General features: G+C 37.5%; 3 protein-coding genes across 3 annotated transcripts; all 3 read left to right on the forward strand.

The window, feature by feature from the left end:
* Positions 12 to 1092, forward strand: LOC104787941. The gene is made up of 5 exons (XM_010513602.2): positions 12 to 229; positions 299 to 388; positions 471 to 578; positions 659 to 910; positions 991 to 1092. Exons 1-5 carry the CDS (start codon positions 20 to 22, stop codon positions 1075 to 1077), a joined length of 747 nt encoding a protein of 248 aa, XP_010511904.1. The 5' UTR covers positions 12 to 19; the 3' UTR covers positions 1078 to 1092.
* Positions 4305 to 5790, forward strand: LOC104787942 (AP2/ERF and B3 domain-containing transcription repressor RAV2-like). Its single transcript, XM_010513603.2, has one exon. The coding sequence runs from the start codon at positions 4495 to 4497 to the stop codon at positions 5569 to 5571; it is 1077 nt and encodes a 358-aa protein (XP_010511905.1). The 5' UTR covers positions 4305 to 4494; the 3' UTR covers positions 5572 to 5790.
* Positions 14013 to 21661, forward strand: LOC104789717 (probable inactive receptor-like kinase SSP). The gene is made up of 6 exons (XM_019245414.1): positions 14013 to 14267; positions 14369 to 14504; positions 14867 to 15000; positions 15085 to 15131; positions 15200 to 15308; positions 21230 to 21661. Exons 1-6 carry the CDS (start codon positions 14013 to 14015, stop codon positions 21659 to 21661), a joined length of 1113 nt encoding a protein of 370 aa, XP_019100959.1.

Below are 23199 nucleotides of genomic sequence, written 5' to 3' on the forward strand. Positions count from 1 at the left end.
ATGGTGTGAGTGTAAGTGAATGCAGGCAAGGTTTGAGCTTGATGAAGATTGGCAAAGGATATCTGTGATTCACCAGATGGGACATTTGTGGCGATCACACAAGTCTGTCACGGTGAAGGCTATAAATTTGGCTGCAAATAACCAAGAGAGGATGAATTTGAGACCACCAAATATTGGTCCTGTTGATTGGCAAAAATTTGTCAAACTCAAAACTAGTGCTGCATTTAAGGTAATTACTTGTGATTATAATTGTTTAGTAGTTGATTGGTGATTAGTAATTAACATGTTTCATTATTAGGCCGTGAGTGAGAAATATAAAGCAAAAAGAAAGAATCAGATACCTCACACCACTAGTCGTAAAGGGATCAGCAGACTAACAGAAGAAATGGCAAGCATATATACTACAACTATGTTGTTTATTATTATACATAGTGCTTGTACTGTTACTGAAATTTTGTTTTCTGGAACAGAAAGCTGAAAGTGAAGATCCTTCCAGCGTGACAAGACTAGATGTTTGGATCAAGTCTCGCACCAAAAAGGATGGTACACCAGTAGATACGAATGCAGCTGATTTGATTGTAAGTCTGAATAGAGTTGTACACCAGTAAATAGTGTGTTATCGACTAGTAAAACCTGAAACTGTCTTTATGTTTTTCAGCAAAAAGCAGCTGAAATTGGTGGAAGTGATGCTCCAGCATTTTTAACAAATCCAGATGAAGATCACCTCGCCAAGCTTTTAGGACCTGACAATTCTGGTAGGCTGAGGGCAATGGGTAGAGGCATGAGTAAGACCAAATTAGCTTGTTTACAAATGCAGAGCAAGTGTATGGCTGAAATGGAAGAGCGGCAAGTAAAATTAGTAAAACAGGTCAATGCCTTGGAAAGTGAACTTGGCAGAATCAAGAATCAGGTTAGATACTTAAGAGTTCTCTACTATTCATCAGCCAGTTAGAGTAATATAAATTGATGTTATTTTTGTTTATGTTACAGAGACCAGAAGCTGAAATGGATGAAAACTCAGCTGCAAGAGTAACATATTCTTACTTCTTTTCATATCAGCTAAGTGATTCTTCTTAGTGTCGTTTATGATTCTTAGTTGCTCATGAAATTGTTGCAGAGTGTAAACAAAAGAGCACATCCTAAGTGTGTGTTTGTTGATTGGTCTGACATTGATGAAAATGTTGGTGAGGGTCGGATTCTTTCTTCTGATCCGGATGACATAGTGAATGACTGTCGTCTTGGCCCTTATGATCTCAAAGTGTTAGTTGAAGCTGCATATAAACCAGATGCATTTCTATGGAGACCTGCACAAAAGATCTTTCATATGAAAGAAGCTGTTGGACATATAATCGCATGGCCAACTGATAAGTGTAGACTGGTAGACAACAACATCCAAATGGAAGACATTGCCCCTATGGTATTTATAATTTCTAGCAATGTGTTAGCAATGTATTACCCCTGTCTATAATGCTAATTAATTATATTGGATTTGTTTACTGATTGTGTTTAACAGGGTATACAAGGAAACAAATGTAAACTATTGGATTTGTCTAAGGGTGACGTCATTGTTGCTGAGGGGCGTTGGGAGACACAAGAACCAAGTGCGTTGGTTAACGGAATTCCTCTTGGACCAAAAGCAGTTAAAGTATTTGTGGATTCAGTAAAGCAGCCTGATACATCACTATGGAGACCTACAGCTGAAATGTCATTTCTTGAGGACTGTTTGATGGCTTACGTATCTTGGCCCCTGAGTAAGGTTGATTTTGAAAATCCCTCAACTCCAACTGGTCAGAATGCTACATCACATGCTTCTTTGTCTGCATCAAAGGCCAAGTCTGCAGCCACAGCTTCTAAGTCTGCTACAGAGTCCAAAACTTCAGCAACAGCTTCAAAGGCTGCATCGCAGGCCAAATCTGCATCTATGTCTTCTAAGTCTGCATCTGGTTCTGAGTCTCCTGTTGATGATGCAACGGGTCCAATATCACCAATAAAGAATACTTTACCATCACAGTCTCCTCTCAGGAAGTCTCCAGTAAGTGTTTTCATATGTTATGAAGTTGTTTTTGTTAATTATATGATGACTGATGGTTTATATTGTAAACATGGCAGCGCATTAATAAAGTTATTTCCAAGGAGAATAAGAAGTGCAAGTTGATGGATTTAACTGAAAAGAATAGGGTTGTGGCTGAAGGACGATGGGGAACAAATGATCCAGAACATAAGGTTCACTTTACTCGCTTGGGTTCTAATGCAGTTAAAGTGTGGATAGATGTTGTGAAGGTGAAAAATGTAAAAGTTTGGAGGCCATCCGATGAAATAGAGATTATTGAAGATGCACTTAGCTCCTGCATTGCTTGGCCAGAGAACAAGGTCATTATGTCTTAAACTGATGGTTTTATTGTGTAATGTTAAGTACTTGAGATTGCTTGTTTATTTTGGATGTTCTTGAGACTTTGATGGTAAACTGATGTTCTTGAGACTTTTGTTATGTATTTTGGATCTGAGACGTTTATTAATCAGATTTTATGAGATTTTATAAAACAGGTTATGTGTGCTATAATCACATATCAGAAAATGCTATAAAAGTACAGGTAAACGTTATGATAAAAGAATATACCATAGCACAGTAAACAAGATAAAACAGCATTTCGCAACAGCTATATTAGATATGTATAACATAGCACGAAAAATTAAATATTGTATAAATTTTTGCAAAATTATAATCTTGATAATACAGCAGTTTATTAGAGCTATGCTATAAAACTATAACATAGCACGAAAAAACAAATGTTGTATAAATTTTTTCAAAATTATGATCTTGATAATATAGCAATTTCTTAAAGCTATGTTATATTTTTATAACATAGCATACGTAATAAGTGCTATTGTATATGGGGTACATATAATAACAGTGCCCTAAAACAGCGCTCATGAAAACGCTATCAAAGACCTATGATAGCGTTTTTCTCTGGTTAACAATGTGCATATTTGTTGTAGTGACATCACGCCATGTCTACAATTAATCCATTTGTTCTCTCTCTCTATATAGAAATATGATTATATACCAGAGACTAAGATGTATGAAAAGAATATTAAAAAAAAAAAAGGATGTAGAAAGAGAATTATTAGTGTTTGCTTGTTGCAATTATTATATACATACATTTTCCGTTGGTGTAGAAAATTAAAGGAAAAAAATACCCACGAATTAAGAAGGAAACTGGAAAAACAAAAGAAAGCAGATTTATGTCACGATAGTATAAGAGACAACAGTATCAGATAAGATCATAATCCTTGCGACCTTACCTATCCAAAAGTCTCTTTTTTTGTTTTCTAATCAATTTTACAAAATATTTAAACAAGAAACATATAAAGATGGTGAATAAAAATATCGCAACCAGAATTGCTTCGAAGGGGGGATGAACTAAAAAAAAACAAAGAGAAGATAGGTCCTTCATGTGATCCCCCATCCCACTTGACCCCCTTGGTTGGTCCCATTTATCATGTAACCCATTGCCATTCGTTTATTCATTTTGTATGTCTTGTCTCCTTTTTTTCTCGTCAAAACTTAAAACTATGACTTTTTTTTTTTTTTAACTTCTAAGTTTTTTGGGTCAATCTCTGACTCTTCTAAACCTATAAAAGTTGAACATATTTGGATTGTTGAATCGGATATCGATATTTAGCCAAGTAATCTCGTCCAACCATCTAAAATTTCATAACTACTATAGTTTTACTTTCTGTCTTAGATTGTATAAAATTTTCATATGAATGTATAACCCGATTATGTCATTGAATCAGTGACCTATTAATAATAGCGGGAGTTTTAATGTTTAACTATAGTATTTAGTCTGTAAGATACATCCCTTTTTTCCCCGGGAAACAATGAGTTGTAAAATTAATATTGGTTATGCATGCAACAAAATAAATCATTCGACTGTAGTTATATATACTTCAAGTAACTTATAAGTATGCATGATGATTGATGAGAACTTTAGTTGATGAAAGTACGTGGTAATGTGTTGTAAAAAATTGTACTTACATTGTTGAACATTGTTTCCCAAAAATGTACATAACAAAACGTACGAAAAACAGAAACGCCGTAGTACTACTTTTTTTGGTCTGCCCTTCCCGGAAACTTCCTTCGAAGTTAATTTTGCGATCCTTATAAGCGTTGACCCCACGTAACCATTTTTCTCAATTTGACATTTTTTTTCAAATAACAATAAAAATTAACTTCAAAAACATAACACTAATTAATTAGATACATTTTATAAAATGTACATGTACATGCACTTGCCTCGTTCATTCCTCACATCATCATATGTCTCTGTATATATATATATAGGTGCACCAAAGAAAAAAAAGAATAAAAGCAACAACGTCACCCAAATCTCTCTCACCTAATTTGTGTTTCGTTTATACTTTGATTGTTAGAAGGTTATAATTTGTGTTTCTTGGTTTGGCCAGAATCTTCAAGAAACTGAAACAACGATTATGGATTCTAGTTGCATAGAAGAGATAAGTTCCTCCACTTCGGAATCTTTCTCCACCACCACAGCCAAGAAACTCTCTCCTCCTCTTCCTCCGGCAGCGACGTTTCGTCTCTACCGGATGGGAAGCGGCGGAAGCAGCGTCGTGTTGGATTTAGAGAACGGCGTCGAGACAGAGTCACGGAAGCTACCGTCGTCAAAATACAAAGGCGTGGTTCCTCAGCCTAACGGAAGATGGGGAGCTCAGATTTACGAGAAGCACCAACGAGTATGGCTCGGCACTTTCAACGAGCAAGAAGAAGCCGCTCGCTCCTACGACATCGCCGCACTTCGGTTCCGCGGCCGCGACGCCGTCGTCAACTTCAAGACCCTTCTCGAAGACGGAGATTTAGCTTTTCTTGAAGCTCACTCGAAAGCTGAGATCGTCGACATGTTGAGGAAACACACCTACGTCGACGAGCTTGAACAGAACAATAAACGGCGGTTGCTTCTCTCCTTCGACGCCAACGGGAAACGTAACGGATCTAGTACGGCTTTAAACGACAACGTTTTGAGGACGCGTGAAGTGCTTTTCGAGAAAGCTGTAACGCCTAGCGACGTAGGGAAGCTGAACCGTCTCGTGATACCTAAACAACACGCCGAGAAGCATTTCCCGTTACCGTCACGTTCACCGTCACGTTCACCGTCAGTAACTAAAGGCGTTTTGATCAACTTCGAAGACGTTAACGGTAAAGTGTGGAGGTTCCGTTACTCATACTGGAACAGTAGTCAAAGTTACGTGTTGACCAAGGGATGGAGTAGATTCGTCAAGGAGAAGAATCTCCGAGCCGGTGATGTTGTTACTTTCCAGAGATCGACTGGACTAGACCAGCAGCTTTATATTGATTGGAAAGTTCGGTCTGGTCCGAGGGAAAATCCGGTTCAGGTAGTGGTTCGGCTTTTCGGAGTTGATATCTTTAATGTGAATACCGTGAAGCCAAACGACGTTGTAGCCGTTTGCGGTAGAAAGAGATCTCGAGTTGCTGATGATATGTTTGGGTTACGGTGTTCCAAGAAACAGACGATAGTAAATGCTTTGTGACATTTTTCATGTTTTTCATTTTTTCTTCTTCTATTTTAAAATTTGTCAAGTTGTATTGTGATTCTTGCTAAGTTGTATTTAGAAATAGAGGACAATAACCAAACGAAAAGAAAACAAACTAAAACATGCTTGGAGTAAAATGGTAAATAGAACATATAGTAATATAGTTGTTGTGAATGTCACCTTTATTGAAAGAAAAGAAAAAAAAACTCAAATTTACCTCCGATTAAATTTAAAACATTACCGGCGTGTATGACTTATGTATTTATTCGTGCCCACAACAAAGAGGAGCCTTTTTTGGCTATTTCATCAGCATAATACCCATGATTTTATTGTCTTCCTTGAAAACCAAAGGATCCTCATAGATGTCTTGAACGTGTATCTTAGAATAGCTCCATTGGATATGTAGAGTCACTAAATTTTTTAAAAAGTAACGAAAAATAAAAAACAAAAATGAAAGTGCCTTAAAAAATGGAGGAAGTGTCTCTAGGGAGAGACAGTTAGATCCCCAAAATGGGAGATGTTTTTTCTAAATTTTGATACAGTATTAGTTTATGTTAAAGACACTCATCAATAATAGAATGGAGATGGTCTTAATGATCTCACGTACTAACCTATGCATTATCTCAGGCCAGTCTTGGGGGAGGTTATGCCATGAATGATGCATTTGGAGAGCACTTCGAGCTTCACCACTTCATAGTCCAAATTGTCAAGGCACGTCGATGCCTAAACTAAAGCAGTAGTTTTTGCTTTGTGTTGATTCAAAATTTTTTTTACCTTATCGTTCGTGGTCCAAGTTTTTCGTTCCCTAGATGCACATAATAACCAACGAAACAATCTATTTAGAAAAGGATATACATACATTTAATTTAACGTAGTTAATTTTTTTTTTTTAATTATAGAGTCAAGATATTATATTACTCTTTTAATAGTTGATATATACTCTCTCCGATCCCATATAAGTGTCGTTCTGGAACCTTTTTTTTTAATTAAATGTCGTTGGTTTTGGAAAATGGAATAACACAACCAAAATTACTAATACACCCTTAATTAAACTAACACAGATTACTAAAACTGAAAATACCAAATATTGAAAATATAACATCAACATACTGCATTAACGATGGATATCAATAGACACAATATGAAGAGTCACTTAACAATATATATTGGGTTAGTCACAAACCTGAAAAGCAACAAAATGGCAAATCCAGTGCAAGTAAAAGAAAATGGAGATAAGCAAATTAATGTCAAAGTGGTGCATACCTTTGATCTCAACAAAGTCTCTGAGGAAGAAGAAGACTTTCATTTGAGCAAGGAGATTACTGATGTGAAGCCAAAAGTGGTGCATGACTTTGATCTCAACAAACGCTTCATTGTGGAAGGAGAAATTCATCCTGACAAAGAGATGCAAGACATGATTCTAACTTTCTATAAAATTTATTTTCATATTATTACTAGATTTTGCTGTTGAATTTTCTACTAGTGGTTTCTTCTTTATATGATCACCAATAAGCTATCCTATGGTTTGTTCTCCAAATAATAAAAAAAAGAAAAATCAGAGGTTCACATATCCATACCAGAAACAAGCAACAAAAAACAGTGAAATTAAAGCAACATGATCTGACCTTAATACATGTAAAATCTGAACAATGTTCTTGACACAAAGTGGGTGAGGTTGGTCACATACCTGAAAAAAAGAAAAAGAGAAAATAAGTGGAGAGATCTATGATTGACGATATGAAACCAATTTGATTTATCAGCAAAGTGAGTAAGGTAGTACATCGAACCTTGAACACATTTCCGAAGAGAGAAGGAAGCCATGAATCAGAAAAAACCTGACTAGAAAAACTGAACTTGAGGAAAAAGACTCAAACAAATGTTTCAACGATGAAGCGATCAAAGTGGTTCACGTAAAAAGAAATGATCTTTTACACCTTTCAATGGCTTCTTTGAAGTTATACACCTTTCAATGGCTTCTTTGAAGTTATCTTCATCCATTGATAGCATCTTGGACTTAACTAAATCCTAAATTTTCAAGGAGAAAGAGAGATGAAAACAAGAATCACAAGACAAGTAAAGCTTGCTAACTGGTTGCTGAGTAACAAAAGTGAGGATACCTCCATTGTGGCATTTCACGCTTCAGGTAGCATCTAAGCAACATTGCTTCAGTTCTTTTCTTATCTGTGAGTGAAAATTGGCCGGTCTAAAAAATGGAAGCAGTAAAGAAGGAGTCGCAAGAACCTGGAAAGAATATATCTATTCAGAGATATATTTGCAATAGTACTCAAAAAACATGGGATTAGAGTATATACCTTCTTGTTGAGGCATCAGGATAGCCTCTTCTCTGCAAAAAAACAGTCGTACCTTTGATGTGAAACAAATATTGGAAAGAAAGGAAAGGGAAAATAGTCAAAACTGAAATCAATAAGAATAAATCAACTGCAGTGCTACTGTGATATTGATGCAGCGGTTCATCTTGCAAAACATGTCATTTGCTAAACGCTGGAATACTATAAACAAGGATGAAGTGATTGAACAATGTGTGTAGTCATTAAGAAAGAAAAACATCTTCCTGGTTACTATATAGATTGAAATTCAAGTACAAACCACATTCAATTTGAATAAGAGTCAGATAATTCCACATAATTCATCTACCAAAATAGCAAAAGGAAACCTTACTCTCTTAGCTGATTTCTCACATTTTCTACTATAGTAGAATTACATTTAATTTGCTTAGGAAGCTGACCCTCTCGTTCCAACGCTTCTTTCCTCATGTGTGGGATTTTATAATTATTAGACCCTCCAATTCTCATTGTTTCTTGCATGCAAAGTTGCAGAGTTAAGAAAATGTGGTTTATCTTTCTCGTTGGATAATCTTCGTAAGCTGTTTTTACCGCGTGAATAAGCTCTTCAACGTTCTTCGGACATACCTTATGCTGTAATGCTTGGATAGCACTAAAAAATCCAAGATCAAGAACATTTAAGTCTGGAGAATTTGGCGGTTGACACATTAATCGAATATCAAAACCGTTCTGGGACACCGCTGCTTTGAATTCTACATCACTTGGATCCACATGCGTTCTCGCATTATCTTGTTGAATGTAGATAACTTTATCTATATCCTCACGAGGCCATTTCTCACGAATATTGGGAAGAACTTCTTCTATCAACATTCTTCTCACATCATCTCGCTTGACAGATGTAATTGGTTTTATTTCTATTGTTCCAGCTTCTCTGTTTCTACTCCGTCTTCTTGCAGGTTGAATTGTAACAAACGGCCAGACCCCAATCTTTCCAAAGAAAGTTTCGTTTCCATCAGCATCGAATCTCGGACGAGCCATTGCAACTAACACCATAACTTTGCCAATGAAGTTCTTACTTTGGCATCTCCGTATCGGATCATCTTCTTCACGAAGTAGATAATAATTCTCAGAATCATGATCATCACTATTCGCTGGAATGGTATTCAAATCAAAGGAATGGTTTGTATTTTCTGAAGGTGAAAGATTTAGATCGAAGTTAGCCATGGAAGATGATCAATCAAATTCACGTTACTCCAAATATAAAGAATTGTGAAAATATTTGAATTTTAATTGTTGCCTCCATTAGCTTTCTTCTTCTATGAATTTTTTTCTTTCCCTCCACTTCTATTCATCGTAGTCATGGAAGTATTTAATTTAGTAAAAGTTGTTAATTGAAATTGGGAAGAATACTAAAAGGCCAAATTGCAATGATTAAATGAATTAGAATCTGTGAATTTCATACACCATCGATACCATAATGGTCTATAGATGCTGAAACCAAATTAACAAAGGTCTAGACATGAGAAGATTAAAAATCAGAATTAGAATAAGAGGTTACAGAGACAATACCTTTCACCTCTGCAACGACTGATAAAGCATCACAACCTTCTCAAAGAATCCAATGAGAAGCTCTCTAAGTCATACATAAATTTCTTCTTGCCAACTCTCTTTGCTCACCAACTCGCCGCCGCGCTTCTCCATCTCCTCTGGATCCAGAGAGATTACATAAGTAGAATCTGTGAATTTCATACTATATCGATTACCATTCAAATTTATACAAACCTTGCTCAGTGTGCTAAGTCTTCCTCGTAGACTGAAAATCTTCTCTGGTTTTTCCAACTTACTGTACTTGATTCATGATTTGGAGAAGCCAACTTTGAAATAGACTTTGGAGCTTCTCTTTCATCTTCCAACAAAGCACCTGCAGTTGCTCTTCTAGTATGCATACCCATATCCTTGTTCGTCGTGTTTTATACCATGATTCATAAAACAGAGCTAATGTATCATCACACCAAGAAATCCCTCTGTAGAATTGAAATCGGATAAATGTGAGGACGTAGAAGGCTTTGATGAAGTTAGTCAGTTTATTGAGAAGATAACGTTTATAGTCAGTTTACCCATAACGAAGATCGAGCTTGTGTAACACTTCTGGTTCTTCTCCTGCCAGTGGTTCCGCAGACTGCATATAAACACAGAAATATTCAAATCCAAGTAACAATTCCAAAATCCTACACAATTCGAGTCCTAGGTAGTAAAATCGGCTTGAAAAAAAGGACTAAGTTACCATCATCTTCAGTAGCCGTAGCAGAGGATGAAACAGAGCCATTAGAGCTGCCACCACTGTCTTCAGGACAGACAGATGCGAGACAAAAAAGCTTAGTAGAAGCAGAACGTGAAGACATGGGAATGGTGAACGGGTTTCCGGAGAATCGGTGAGCTTTCACGCAACGGCGCGTACGCATAGTCGAGAATCCGGAAAACTTGGCAGGTAGAAGGAGAGAAGTAGACGGCGACGGAGACCAGATCCTCAGAAAATTGTGGACTGGGTTGGATCATCAAAGATGCCCTAGGTTTCTCCCTTTTTGAAGGTTCAAGCTCCCATCGATTCACGGCGTCAGCTTTATCAATCGAAGCCATGGCTTTGAAAACAGCTATGGAGTCCGCTCTTTGTTTTGATTTGCTTTAAATCAGCTCGCACTCCCAATTGCTTGTCTCCCTGATGAGATCAGTTTGAAGAATCAAGTGAATTGAGATCTCTGTTTCTTAATCAACTAATCGGTGCAGACAAAATAAATTGAAGTTGTGATTCCATTGTCGCAAAGAAAAAGATAAAGAGAAGAAAAATAAAATAATTTATTGAATAAAAAAGAAAACAAAAAATAACATGGTTAATTACTTTAATTTCAGAGGTTAAAACAGTCAAATTGTTTCTTTTCTTAATTTACTCAAAAAAGTCCAGAACGACACTTATATGGGATCGGAGGGAGTAGAAACTATATGAGTTATTACTTCAAAATCATTAATGACTAGTCTAGTTCTCAAAATAAAAAGAAGTAATTGATGACTGACGTCTTTGAACCTTAAAACAGATATATGTGAACTAAAACTCAATAATTTGGCTTGTGCAAATCCACTTGTCACCTCACCACCATGTAAAATTGGCAAATGAGAAAAAATAAATAAAAATAGCATAGAAATTAAAAGATACACATCAATTACCAAAATGCGTAATTGTTAACATTCTTTTTTTACTCTTTCTAAAACTGATTTTGGCATTCAAAGATGATCAGAGACCAACATGTGAAAAATCGTTTTTGTGTGTTTGTTCAGTAAAAGGAAGCTCCAGAGGCCAACATCCCAAACAAAAACCTGTAACAAAAGCTGCATGATCTTGTAGATTGGTCCTAGGCGCAAACAAAAGAGTTCTATTCAGAACGATCAAAGAATACCAAAGAGTTTTCTAAACTAAATTGATACAAATATGTAAATATCTTTATATCACAATCATATAATATTTGACAACAATATTGTGGATTTTTCTAAATTCTTCTATATGATGTTCCAATAGGTAGGCCATAATCAATGCTTTTTGACATTGTTTCAATTGATTTTTCTCATTTTTTTTCTATGGTGTCAAGTAAGTAGGTTGTCATTTTTGCCAAATTTTTTTTTAAGGAAAAGAGAACAAGAACAACGTAATGAACTGGAAGAGTTGGCCAAAAAACGATATTGAGGAAAAGTGGTACATAAAATATATACTAAAACCTCTGTAAAAGAATAATGTCAAAATTATGATATATTTTTCAAAGCTTATTTTCTATTAATATTTTATTTTAATTCTTAATATTTCTATAATTTTGGACAAATGATAATCAATATTTTGTGACATTTTTTCATGTTTTTCATTTTTTTCTTCTAATTTTAAATTTGTCAAGTTGTAGGTTGTGATTCTTGCTAAGTTGTGTTTAGAAAAAGTGGACAATAACCATAAAACTTGATTGAATGTAGCTAATTGTTTTAGATTTATTTTAGTAACGGATCTAGTACGGTTCTAAACGACAACGTTTCGAAGACGCGTGAGGTAGCGACGTAGGGAAGCTGAACCGTCTCGTGATACCTAAACAACACGTACGCCGAGAAGCATTTCCCGTTACCGTCAGTAACTAAAGGCGTTTTGATCAACTTCGAAGACGTTAACGGTAAAGTGTGGAGGTTCCGTTACTCATACTGGAACAGTAGTCAAAGTTACGTGTTAACCAAGGGATGGAGTAGATTCGTCAAGGAGAAGAATCTCCGAGCCGGTGATGTTGTTACTTTCCAGAGATCGACCGGACTTGACCGGCAGCTTTATATTGATTGGAAAATTAGGTCCGGTCCGAGGGAAAATCCAGTTCAGGTAGTGGTTCGGCTTTTCGGAGTTGATATCTTTAATGTAAATACCGTGAAGCCAAACGACGTTGTAGCCGTTTGCGGTAGAAAGAGATCTCGAGATGCTGATGATATGTTTGGGTTACGGTGTTCCAGGAAGCAGGCTATAATCAATCCTTTGTGACATTCTTCATGTTTTTCATTTTAAAATTCTTGGTAAGTTGTATTTAGAAAAAGAGGACAAGAACCAATAAAAAAAAAAAAAAACTAAAACCATACTTCGGGTAAAATCGTAAAATGATTTGTAGTTATGACTTATTGTCAATGCCATCTTTATTGAAAGAAAAAAAAATCTCAAATTTACCGGGTACAACTTATATACTTTTATTCGTTTTCACAACTATACGAACCAAATTAAGAGTAAATTTATCTAATTCGAAATAGAGGAAGCCTTTTTGGCAATTTCATCATATAATGATTTTATTGTCTTCCTTAAAAACCAAAGGATACTCGTAACGTAAAGTCTTGGGCGTGTCTTAATGATCTCACGGAGTAACCTTTGTATTATCTCGGCCAAATCTTGAGGGAGGTTATGGCATGAATGATGCACTTAGACGATCTTTCGAGCTTCACCACTTCATAGCCCAAATTGTCAAGGCACGTCAATGCCCAACCCAAACTAGAGCAGCTAGTAGTTTTTGCTTTGTGTCGTTTCAAAGTTTTTTTACCATCGTGATCCAATTTTTTCGTTCCCTAGAGATTTTACATATATATAACGTATGTTTTGTTTTAATTATAGATTTAATTGACATAATTACTATATGAGTTATTAATTACCTCAAAATAATTAATGACTTTTTTTTTCTTTGGACAAACAAAAATAATTAATTAATGACTAGTGTTGCCAAAATACAAAGAAGTAATTGATGACTGAAAGTCTTATAACCTTAAAACAGAAATATGTGAACTAAGAGTACCTTGTTTAGTAATGTAAGAACCAAATCTAACAGAACTAAGCCATATAAATAATCTGTTTTCTAAAAGATAATTTTGAGTTGGTTATGTGTATATATGTTTTTTGTTGGTTTAGATTACATAGCATACTTACTTGGTGCCACTGTAAAACTGAAACGTTGAACTTTGGAGTCAGTATATTATAGAACACAAATACATTTCTATCATTAGTTACCAAAACTAATTATTCCACTAACAAAACAAAACTTTAAATATAACAAAAATCTATCGTAGATTCGTACTTTCGTAGACATATATCTATCTAGTTGGAGAGCTTTTCAAATCCACTTGTCACCATGCACCATGCAAAATTTGCAAGTGAGAAAAATAAAAAATAACTCATAGAAATTAAATACTATCCAAAGCATATTACATTTCTATCGCTAACATTTAACAATTACCAAAACAACTTCTTCCACTAACAAAACGTACACTTAAATTATTTCAAAAGATATAGACATATAACTAGAGTGAGCAAAAACAAAAAAATAAATCCGCAATTATAGAAAATAAAAGTTGACGATTGACGATTGACGCATGGATTTACCAAGATGCGTCATCTTGAGCGTAGATATATCTTTCACTCCTTTATTGAAAGTCACGATGATGCTTATAAATTGATGATCATTGGTTTCATAGTTTCCTTCGCTCTCTTTCACTCTCTCTAACAAAAAAAAAAAAAAAACAGAAAACAGATTTTGGCGCTCACCCCATCTCTCTCTCTCTCTCTCTCTCTCCCCTTTGCCCACGAAGATGGAAAATCAAGAACAGACTCTGAACGCGTCGTTGGTTTCTCAGCTCGAGAACGACGAAAAATTTACGAGGTTCACAGAGTTCTTCTACTCCGATCTCAAGACGGCGACCAAGAACTTCAGTTCCGACGAGATTGTATCAGAGAACGGTGAAGAATCATCAAACATCGTCTACAAGGGCCAATCGCAGAGCTTCGGCTCCATTGCTGTCAAGAAGTTCAAGAACACGGCTTGGCCTGATCGTGATCAGTTTGTGGTAACTGTTTCTTGCTTGCAGAGTTCATAGATTCTCAAATCTTTATTGATTTCGCTTGATGGGTTGTGATTCTGTTTCGTACGTCTTCCTTCGTTTCCCAGGAAGAGGCACGAAAAGTGTGGCAGTTAAGGCACAAGGGAGTCGTCAATTTGATTGGATGTTGCAGTGAAGGAGATGAAAGGCTACTTGTCGCAGAGTTCATCCCATCTGATACGCTTGCTACGCGTTTGTTCCACCGTATGTTTCCTTCTACTTGATTACTGCATGCTTTTGTTTTCACTTGATCTGGGTACAGAGACGATGAGGGTTTGTGTCACATGATCGTTTGTGCTTATAGATGGTTCAAGAATTATAATTTCTTTTTTTACCTGAAACAGATTTAGAACTAGTAGGAATCAATGTATCTGTTTGTAGAATCAATGGAATAAGAACTTAGCGTTCTCTTTCTTGAGTGTTGCCCCTGTTGTGAATTAGTTTTTTTTTGTGACCTGAAACAGAGTTAGAACCAGTAGGAATCAATGTGTATATGTTTGTAGAATCGATGGAATCAGAACTTAGCATTCTCTGTCTTGAACTTTGTCCCTGTTGTGATATGACAGAGGACAATCACACCATGGAATGGTCAGTGCGGTTGAGAATTGCCTATCAAATAGCTGAAGCGTTGGATCATTGTAGTACAGAAGGGTTTGCATCCTACAATAACTTAAGTGCCTGCACCGTTCTGTTTGATGAGGTAAAAACTAAGGGGAAACTTTTAATGCTATGTCTCCTTGTAATCTAAGGTTGCTAAACTGTTTTTGCTTAATGGATACTATAGGATGGGGATGCTTGTCTTTCGTGTTTTGGCTTGATGAAGGAGAGCATGGGTGATCAAATAACAACAGGTACATCTAATGGCGCTTCTCTCTTTGTTTTATCTGTGTCAGAATGTGACGTTATATTCTTCTCATTGCAGGAAACGTAAACCATGAAAGTGTGGCATACAGATTTGGTTCTGTTCTCTTAAATTTGCTAACCGGAAAGCAGATTTCCCCAAACCTTGTAAGTGTTCGCTTTTTGGTTTCAGCCGCTTAGCTCTTTTGTTTTCTTAAAACTTTCTAGATAAGATTCATTATACTCCTTACATCATATATATATGCCACACTTAGCATTTAACCTATAGTTTTGTAAACCACTAATATCTACTTAGCATTTTGGGCTTACTACAGTATTAATGGCCCAAAGCCTTTTTACCACTACTTCTCCCTCATTCTCGTGGCTTCTTCTTCCTCTATCTTCTTCTTCGATCTTCTTCACCTTTTGTTCAATCTCTGATTATTCACTCAAGTTTAGGCATTAATCAAAGGTTTGATTCCAACACTCCCTCTCAAACCTTCTGATTTAATCTCTAAATTCCCAGGCTGAGATTTGATCTTTGTTTCCTCCATATCTTTGTTGTTGATTTTGATTCCCATGTGAGACACACCCCTCACAACATCTGCGTAGCTCAACGGTGAGTCTCTTGTTCTTGTCATCACCTCGTCCCTTGAAGATTTCAACTTCTTTCCCGAGTTGGTGTCTTTTTCCGGAATCATCTCGATCCCATTCTTTTTCTGTTTATGCTGGTTTTCCATAGAATGATTTTTCTTGGTGACATGCAACTCAGGTTCAGCCATAGTGGTTTGAGCATGATCTTCTTCGATGCTACATCGCTTGTTCGGTTTTGGTACCACTCCCAGTTTAGATCGGAGTTCTTCAAAGTGTTTTGTTCCAAGAGGTTTTGTCAGCACGTCGGCGATTTGTTCTTCACCACTGTAGTAACANTGTTCCAAGAGGTTTTGTCAGCACGTCGGCGATTTGTTCTTCACCACTGCAGTAACGTAAGTCAATCACTCTTTCTTTTTCTGCTTCACGAACAATGTGATAACGAATCTGGATGTGCTTAGTTCTCCTGTGTTGAACAGGATTTCTTCCAATCGCTATAGCCAACGTATTATCACAGTAAATGGGAACTCCTTTGTTGGTGTCTACTTTCAATTCACCCAGTAAACGTTTCAGCCATACTGCGTGGTTGGTGGCCGCACTCAATGCCATATATTCTGCCTCTGCAGTGGATTGAGCGATTGTGTCCTGCTTCTGGGTCTGCCAAGTAAACATTCCACTTCCTAAGGTGAAACACATTCCCGTAGTACTACGCATATCTTCTTTACAACCAGCCCAGTCGGAATCAGAGAATCCAATCAACTCAGTTTGGTGCATCTCTTGAAACCTTAATCCATACTCAACTGTTCCTTTCACATACCTTAAAACTCTTTTAGCATCTTGTAGGTTTTCTTCTTTTGGATTTGAAAGGCTCCTTGACAGGTAAGATGCTGCAAATGCAAGGTCTGGTCTCGTCGCAGCAAGATACAGTAATCCCCCTACCATACTTCGATATTTTCTTGGATCTTGTAGCTCAGCTCCATCATCATATCGTTTCACATTCGGCAAGAGTGGAGTGCTGACGCTATTACAGTTCTCCATACCAAACTTGGTCAGCAACTGTTTAGCATACTTCTGTTGGCTTAGAAACACTCCTCCTTCAATGTAAGTTAGCTCGAACCCAAGAAAATACTTGAGTTTTCCCATGTCAGTCATTTCAAAAGCTTTACTAAGATTTAACTTGAACTGCTTGATCATATCCTCGTTACTCCCTGTAATAATAAGATCATCCACATATAAGCTTATTACCATGATTTCACCTTCGAGTTCTTGAGTGTACATGGCTGCATCACAATCACTTCTTTTGCACCCTTGTGACACAAAGTATGAATCGATTTTGCTGTACCAGGCTCTTGGTGCTTGTTTCAGGCCGTATAGGGCCTTCTTTAGTTTGTAAACTTTGTTTTCTGCTCCCTCTATTTCAAAGCCTGGTGGTTGCTCCACATACACTTCTTCAGTAATTTCCCCATTTAGAAAGGCTGATTTGACATCCATCTGATGCAGATTCCACTTGTTTTGTGCAGCTAGAGCAATGAGGGTCCTTATGGTGTCATGTCTAGAAACTGGTGCAAAAGTTTCACCATAGTCCTCCCCGTAAGTCTGTGTAAACCCTCTTGCCACTAGTCTTGCCTTTAATTTCTTCATTTGACCACATTCATCTGATTTGACCTTGTATATCCATTTGACTGATATAACTTTCTTATCTGTAGGTCTTTTTACCAGTTCCCATGTTTCATTCTTGTTAATGATGTAAATCTCATCACCCATTGCAATCTTCCACTCCTTGCTACTCATGGCTTCATCAAAAGTAGTTGGCTCTTCCCAGGTAAAGTAGCAAGATTCTTCAACCTGATTTGCTTCATTCCCTACATCTTCTTCATCACGATATATCTCACTTAGTTTCTTCACTTTGTGGATTTTTCGGGATGAGCTGCCCACTTCTGGCGCACTATCACTTAGTTGAAAAGGTATGGGACTAACATTTCCTCTTTCATTTTTGTCACTTGACTGGATTTCTGGCCTTGAGTCCCTTTCTCTTTGTTGTTCAATACTTGTTTTCTGATTGGTATTGATATTGTTGGGTACCGCCTCTCTTTGTTCCTTTACTTCTTCGTGGGTTTCCCAATTCCAACTTTTGGTCTCTTCAAATATGACGTCTCTTGACACTTCTATCCTCTGTGTTCTTAGAACATATATCCTGTATCCCTTGCTCACACTGCTGTACCCCATGAGTATAGCTTTTTCTGATCTGTCATCAAGCTTCTTCCTTCTTGCTGCAGGGATCCAGGCATGACATATGCACCCAAATATCTTTAGGTGGGCAACTGAGGGCTTGTGGCCACTCCAAGCTTCAAGGGGTGTCTTAAGATCCAAGGCTTTTGTAGGGAGTCTGTTTTGGAGATATGCAGCAGTAAATGTGGCTTCAGCCCAAAACTTGTCAGGCATTCCTTTGTCCTTCAGCATGCTTCGTGCCATATCCATCAGAGTTCTATTTCGACGTTCAGCAATTCCATTTTGCTGAGGTGAGTATGCCACTGTGAATTGTCTCTCAATTCCATTCTCTTCTAAGTACCTTGAGAACTGCTCTGATTTGAATTCACCTCCTCTGTCTGATCTCACCTTCTTAATCCTTTTTCCCGTTTGATTTTCAACCAAGTTTTTGAATTTTCTGAATGTGGCAAAAGTTTCTGACTTCAGTTTCAAGAAGTAGACCCACACCATGTGTGAATAGTCGTCGGTGAATGTGAGAATATATAAACTTCCACTGCATGAAGGTGTCTGCATTGGTCCACACACATCAGTGTGAATCAGTTCTAACACATCTGCACTTTTGGTCTCAGACATCTTTGGGAACTCTACTCTACATTGCTTCCCTTTAACACAAGCTTCACACACATCCTGGATTACCTTAAACTTTGGTAACCCTTTTACCATCTGATTTGTTTGAAGGTTTTGTAAATTGTGAAAGCCTGAGTGTCCCAATCTCTTGTGCCACAATTCTGATATGCTTTCTTCTCTTGCTATTCTCACACTTTCCTCAGCAACTTGCATTCTCAACGTGTACGCCTTCCTCACCATTTCTACTTCAGCAATTTTATCTCCATTTTGGTTATGAATTATGCATTTGTTTCCCACAAATAGCACTTGGTATCCATTTCTTACCATCTGAGGTATACTTAGGAGATTATTATCTATTCCTGGAACAAGGAATACATCTCTAATTACTCTTATTCCTCGCTTTGTTATTACTTCGACGTTTCCTTTCCCAGCAGTCATTAATCTAGCACCATTTCCTACCCTAATAGGAATATGGACTGACCTGTCAATAGTTGTGAAAAGTTTCTCTTCCTTGGTCATGTGGTTAGTTGCTCCGCTATCAATTAGCCATACTTCTTCACTACTCACTTCCTCTCCGACGTGAGCAGCGTTAAACAGGGCTGACTCTTCTTCTTGAGTTTGTTGTTTCTGGTTACTCTGACATATCTGTTTGCTTTTGCAGTCTTTTCCAAAGTGCCCAGGTTTCCCACAAACAAAACACCCTCTCCTTGGTCTGAATTGTTTGGAGGCAAACTGGACTTCATATCGGCGTGTAAGGTAACAGTTCTCTATTCCATGATTGAACTTCTTACATATTTTACACGGCTTCTTCTTCTCTACTATTGAACTACCCTTTGACTCCATGATTCCTTCAACAGATACAAATCCCTTAAGTCTTGAAGATCACCAAGATTGACCGAGCTCTGATACCANCATTCCTTTGTCCTTCAGCATGCTTCGTGCCATATCCATCAGAGTTCTATTTCGACGTTCAGCAATTCCATTTTGCTGAGGTGAGTATGCCACTGTGAATTGTCTCTCAATTCCATTCTCTTCTAAGTACCTTGAGAACTGCTCTGATTTGAATTCACCTCCTCTGTCTGATCTCACCTTCTTAATCCTTTTTCCCGTTTGATTTTCAACCAAGTTTTTGAATTTTCTGAATGTGGCAAAAGTTTCTGACTTCAGTTTCAAGAAGTAGACCCACACCATGTGTGAATAGTCGTCGGTGAATGTGAGAATATATAAACTTCCACTGCATGAAGGTGTCTGCATTGGTCCACACACATCAGTGTGAATCAGTTCTAACACATCTGCACTTTTGGTCTCAGACATCTTTGGGAACTCTACTCTACATTGCTTCCCTTTAACACAAGCTTCACACACATCCTGGATTACCTTAAACTTTGGTAACCCTTTTACCATCTGATTTGTTTGAAGGTTTTGTAAATTGTGAAAGCCTGAGTGTCCCAATCTCTTGTGCCACAATTCTGATATGCTTTCTTCTCTTGCTATTCTCACACTTTCCTCAGCAACTTGCATTCTCAACGTGTACGCCTTCCTCACCATTTCTACTTCAGCAATTTTATCTCCATTTTGGTTATGAATTATGCATTTGTTTCCCACAAATAGCACTTGGTATCCATTTCTTACCATCTGAGGTATACTTAGGAGATTATTATCTATTCCTGGAACAAGGAATACATCTCTAATTACTCTTATTCCTTGCTTTGTTATTACTTCGACGTTTCCTTTCCCAGCAGTCATTAATCTAGCACCATTTCCTACCCTAATAGGAATATGGACTGACCTGTCAATAGTTGTGAAAAGTTTCTCTTCCTTGGTCATGTGGTTAGTTGCTCCGCTATCAATTAGCCATACTTCTTCACTACTCACTTCCTCTCCGACGTGAGCAGCGTTAAACAGGGCTGACTCTTCTTCTTGAGTTTGTTGTTTCTGGTTACTCTGACATATCTGTTTGCTTTTGCAGTCTTTTCCAAAGTGCCCAGGTTTCCCACAAACAAAACACCCTCTCCTTGGTCTGAATTGTTTGGAGGCAAACTGGACTTCATATCGGCGTGTAAGGTAACAGTTCTCTATTCCATGATTGAACTTCTTACATATTTTACACGGCTTCTTCTTCTCTACTATTGAACTACCCTTTGACTCCATGATTCCTTCAACAGATACAAATCCCTTAAGTCTTGAAGATCACCAAGATTGACCGAGCTCTGATACCATGTTCGCTTTTTGGTTTCAGCCGCTTAGCTCTTTTGTTTTCTTAAAACTTTCTAGATAAGATTCATTATACTCCTTACATCATATATATATGCCACACTTAGCATTTAACCTATAGTTTTGTAAACCACTAATATCCACTTAGCATTTTGGGCTTACTACAGTATTAATGGCCCAAAGCCTTTTTACCACTACTTCTCCCTCATTCTCGTGGCTTCTTCTTCCTCTATCTTCTTCTTCGATCTTCTTCACCTTTTGTTCAATCTCTGATTATTCACTCAAGTTTAGGCATTAATCAAAGGTTTGATTCCAACAGTAAGTACTTACTTCCTATTTTTGTGATCAACAAGTCCTCTTGAGTCTGTGATTGCAATTTCCATAGTAAAGTTCTTGAAAGGAAGACACATTTCAGCCTAAGAATTAGTTGTTATACCCTTTGTTTCTAGGCTCATAAGATGGTACATGGACAGAATGCTACTGAGTATATGGATCCAAAGTTGGAGGTTCCTACCGAAGATGCCTTTTTTATGTTTGGTCTTGCTTCTCAAGCTATGGGAGAGAACAGTATGCACATTCCAACATATGAGCTTCTTCAGATGAAAAAGCAGCATGAGAAGCGAGCTTCACAGACGCAACAGCCCAAGCAAAAACCTGCAACACTGGTTGGAGGTTCTCGCCGCTCTGGCCCTAATCGACATAAGAAGCCTATTCATCAGACCGATGAAGAGATACAAGCACATAATAAAGAGGAGTACGACCAAATGCAGATAAGAGTAGATAGAAAGGCTCAAAACCAACTTGACAAACCTAAAGGGAAGAACAAAATGAGACCTAGCAAACCTGGCCAGCCCACAAAGCCAAGAAGGAATCAGTTTTAGGAGGGTGTTATTATTCTTTTATAAACCAGACTTTAAGAAGTGGTTTTGTCGTTTGAGATAATGCCTGCAAACTTTATAATGTTTTCTGAACACTACTTCTTTTTTGTATTCTTTGGTCTTTGCATTATCATTCTGTGATTCAATTGTAGATTGTTACAGACTAGTCTATGAAATGATTCAATTGTCTTTTAGGAATTCAAAGACCAAAAGACATCAAGACCAAAGACATCAAGAATTAGTTATAGAAATTCTAATGAAATACAAAAAAACATTGAAATTGAAAGAAAAATGAAACAAAAAGAGCGGAAATATTCTATTAGTAGAACTTCAGATGGGTTTGTGAAACAAAAGAAGAGAGAGTTAATTTCTAAGCATTTATCATGGAAAGATGCGAATAGGAGAAACCGGAGCTTATTATGTGGATTAGGAAACTAGCCAAAGACATCAAGACTTGATAACACTTGAAGTTGGAGACGGCAAAGTCGATAACACTTGAAGTTGGAGACGGCAAAGTGGACACTTCTGAGATTTTTGAATCCAGTCTTCAATGCAGCTAGTGTGGAAAGCATGAGAACAAGGATAAGTAAGGGTTGCTTCCTCTCCAAGGAAAAAATCTTCTTGACATATACAACATGTACCAAACAAATCCATATCAGGACCAAGAACTGTGACACACTTGTGACTGGGATGCAATCTTTTGGAAGCTTTACGTGGCAATTTGTTCAAGGCTTTCAACCATCCCATCAACATCTCAAAATAAAAATCCGGGACCTGATGAGTCAAACCGGCCTCACCGATCGCATCTCGGATAGTCCTCATCAGTAAATCGTCCGACTTCTCTAAACATGGGTCAACCATTTTAGTGACCATGGAATTGATGGTTTCATGAAGTTTTTTATCTTTTTCTTCTTGGAGCATAGTCTCCATATCCACTGGTGGTACCATTATTGTTTTCTCGACACGAACTAAAATAGGAACCCATCTCTGCTTCCACGAAGTCTCCCTCTGCTTCATTAAAAGATCCACGAGGTCACATACTATGTTGGCCTTGTCCTCCGCCGTCAGCCTTGCCAGAGGCGAGATCCTATCGACTTCAAGCGTTAAAACATCTTTAATAACTTGTGTCGGGGAACAAGGAAACCGGAAACAAGAATCATTCTTGCTTATTAACAAGGAACGTATCAGTTTCTTGCCGCCCCACTCATGCTTGCTCGCGTAAATAACATCAACCTCGACCACTACCAAGAACTGAGCGTAAGTAAGTGTCTCCTCATACTCCAAACCTATCTCATTAGACAACTCAAAGTAGTTTGGCTTCACAGGTAAACCATTACCAGCAGCTTCAGAATCATATCTCAGCCATGGGCCATACACATGCGTCTTAAACTCACGGGTCAAAGATCTCAACTTTGCAGCTTTTCCACAATTCCGGTGGCTTATCAGACCGCAACGCTCACAGAATTCCCCTAGATTCTTGTACTTGAACTGAACGAACGGACGCCTACGACCTCTACCAATGTAAAATCCAGGAGGGAGAG

Source organism: Camelina sativa, chromosome 5, assembly GCF_000633955.1.
Source record: "Camelina sativa cultivar DH55 chromosome 5, Cs, whole genome shotgun sequence".
Lineage (NCBI taxonomy): Eukaryota > Viridiplantae > Streptophyta > Magnoliopsida > Brassicales > Brassicaceae > Camelina > Camelina sativa.

Excerpts from the sequence above, each read along its gene's own strand:
- LOC104787941 (XM_010513602.2), top strand. The coding sequence starts at position 20 with ATGCAGGCAAGGTTTGAGCTTGATGAAGATTGGCAAAGGATATCTGTG. Across the intron at positions 389-470 it reads GCAGACTAACAGAAGAAATG|AAAGCTGAAAGTGAAGATCC; the intron begins GCAAGCATATAT and ends TTTCTGGAACAG. Across the intron at positions 911-990 it reads TTGGCAGAATCAAGAATCAG|AGACCAGAAGCTGAAATGGA; the intron begins GTTAGATACTTA and ends TTTATGTTACAG.
- LOC104787942 (XM_010513603.2), top strand. The coding sequence starts at position 4,495 with ATGGATTCTAGTTGCATAGAAGAGATAAGTTCCTCCACTTCGGAATCT.
- LOC104789717 (XM_019245414.1), top strand. The coding sequence starts at position 14,013 with ATGGAAAATCAAGAACAGACTCTGAACGCGTCGTTGGTTTCTCAGCTC. Across the intron at positions 14,268-14,368 it reads CTGATCGTGATCAGTTTGTG|GAAGAGGCACGAAAAGTGTG; the intron begins GTAACTGTTTCT and ends TTCGTTTCCCAG. Across the intron at positions 14,505-14,866 it reads TGCTACGCGTTTGTTCCACC|AGGACAATCACACCATGGAA; the intron begins GTATGTTTCCTT and ends GTGATATGACAG.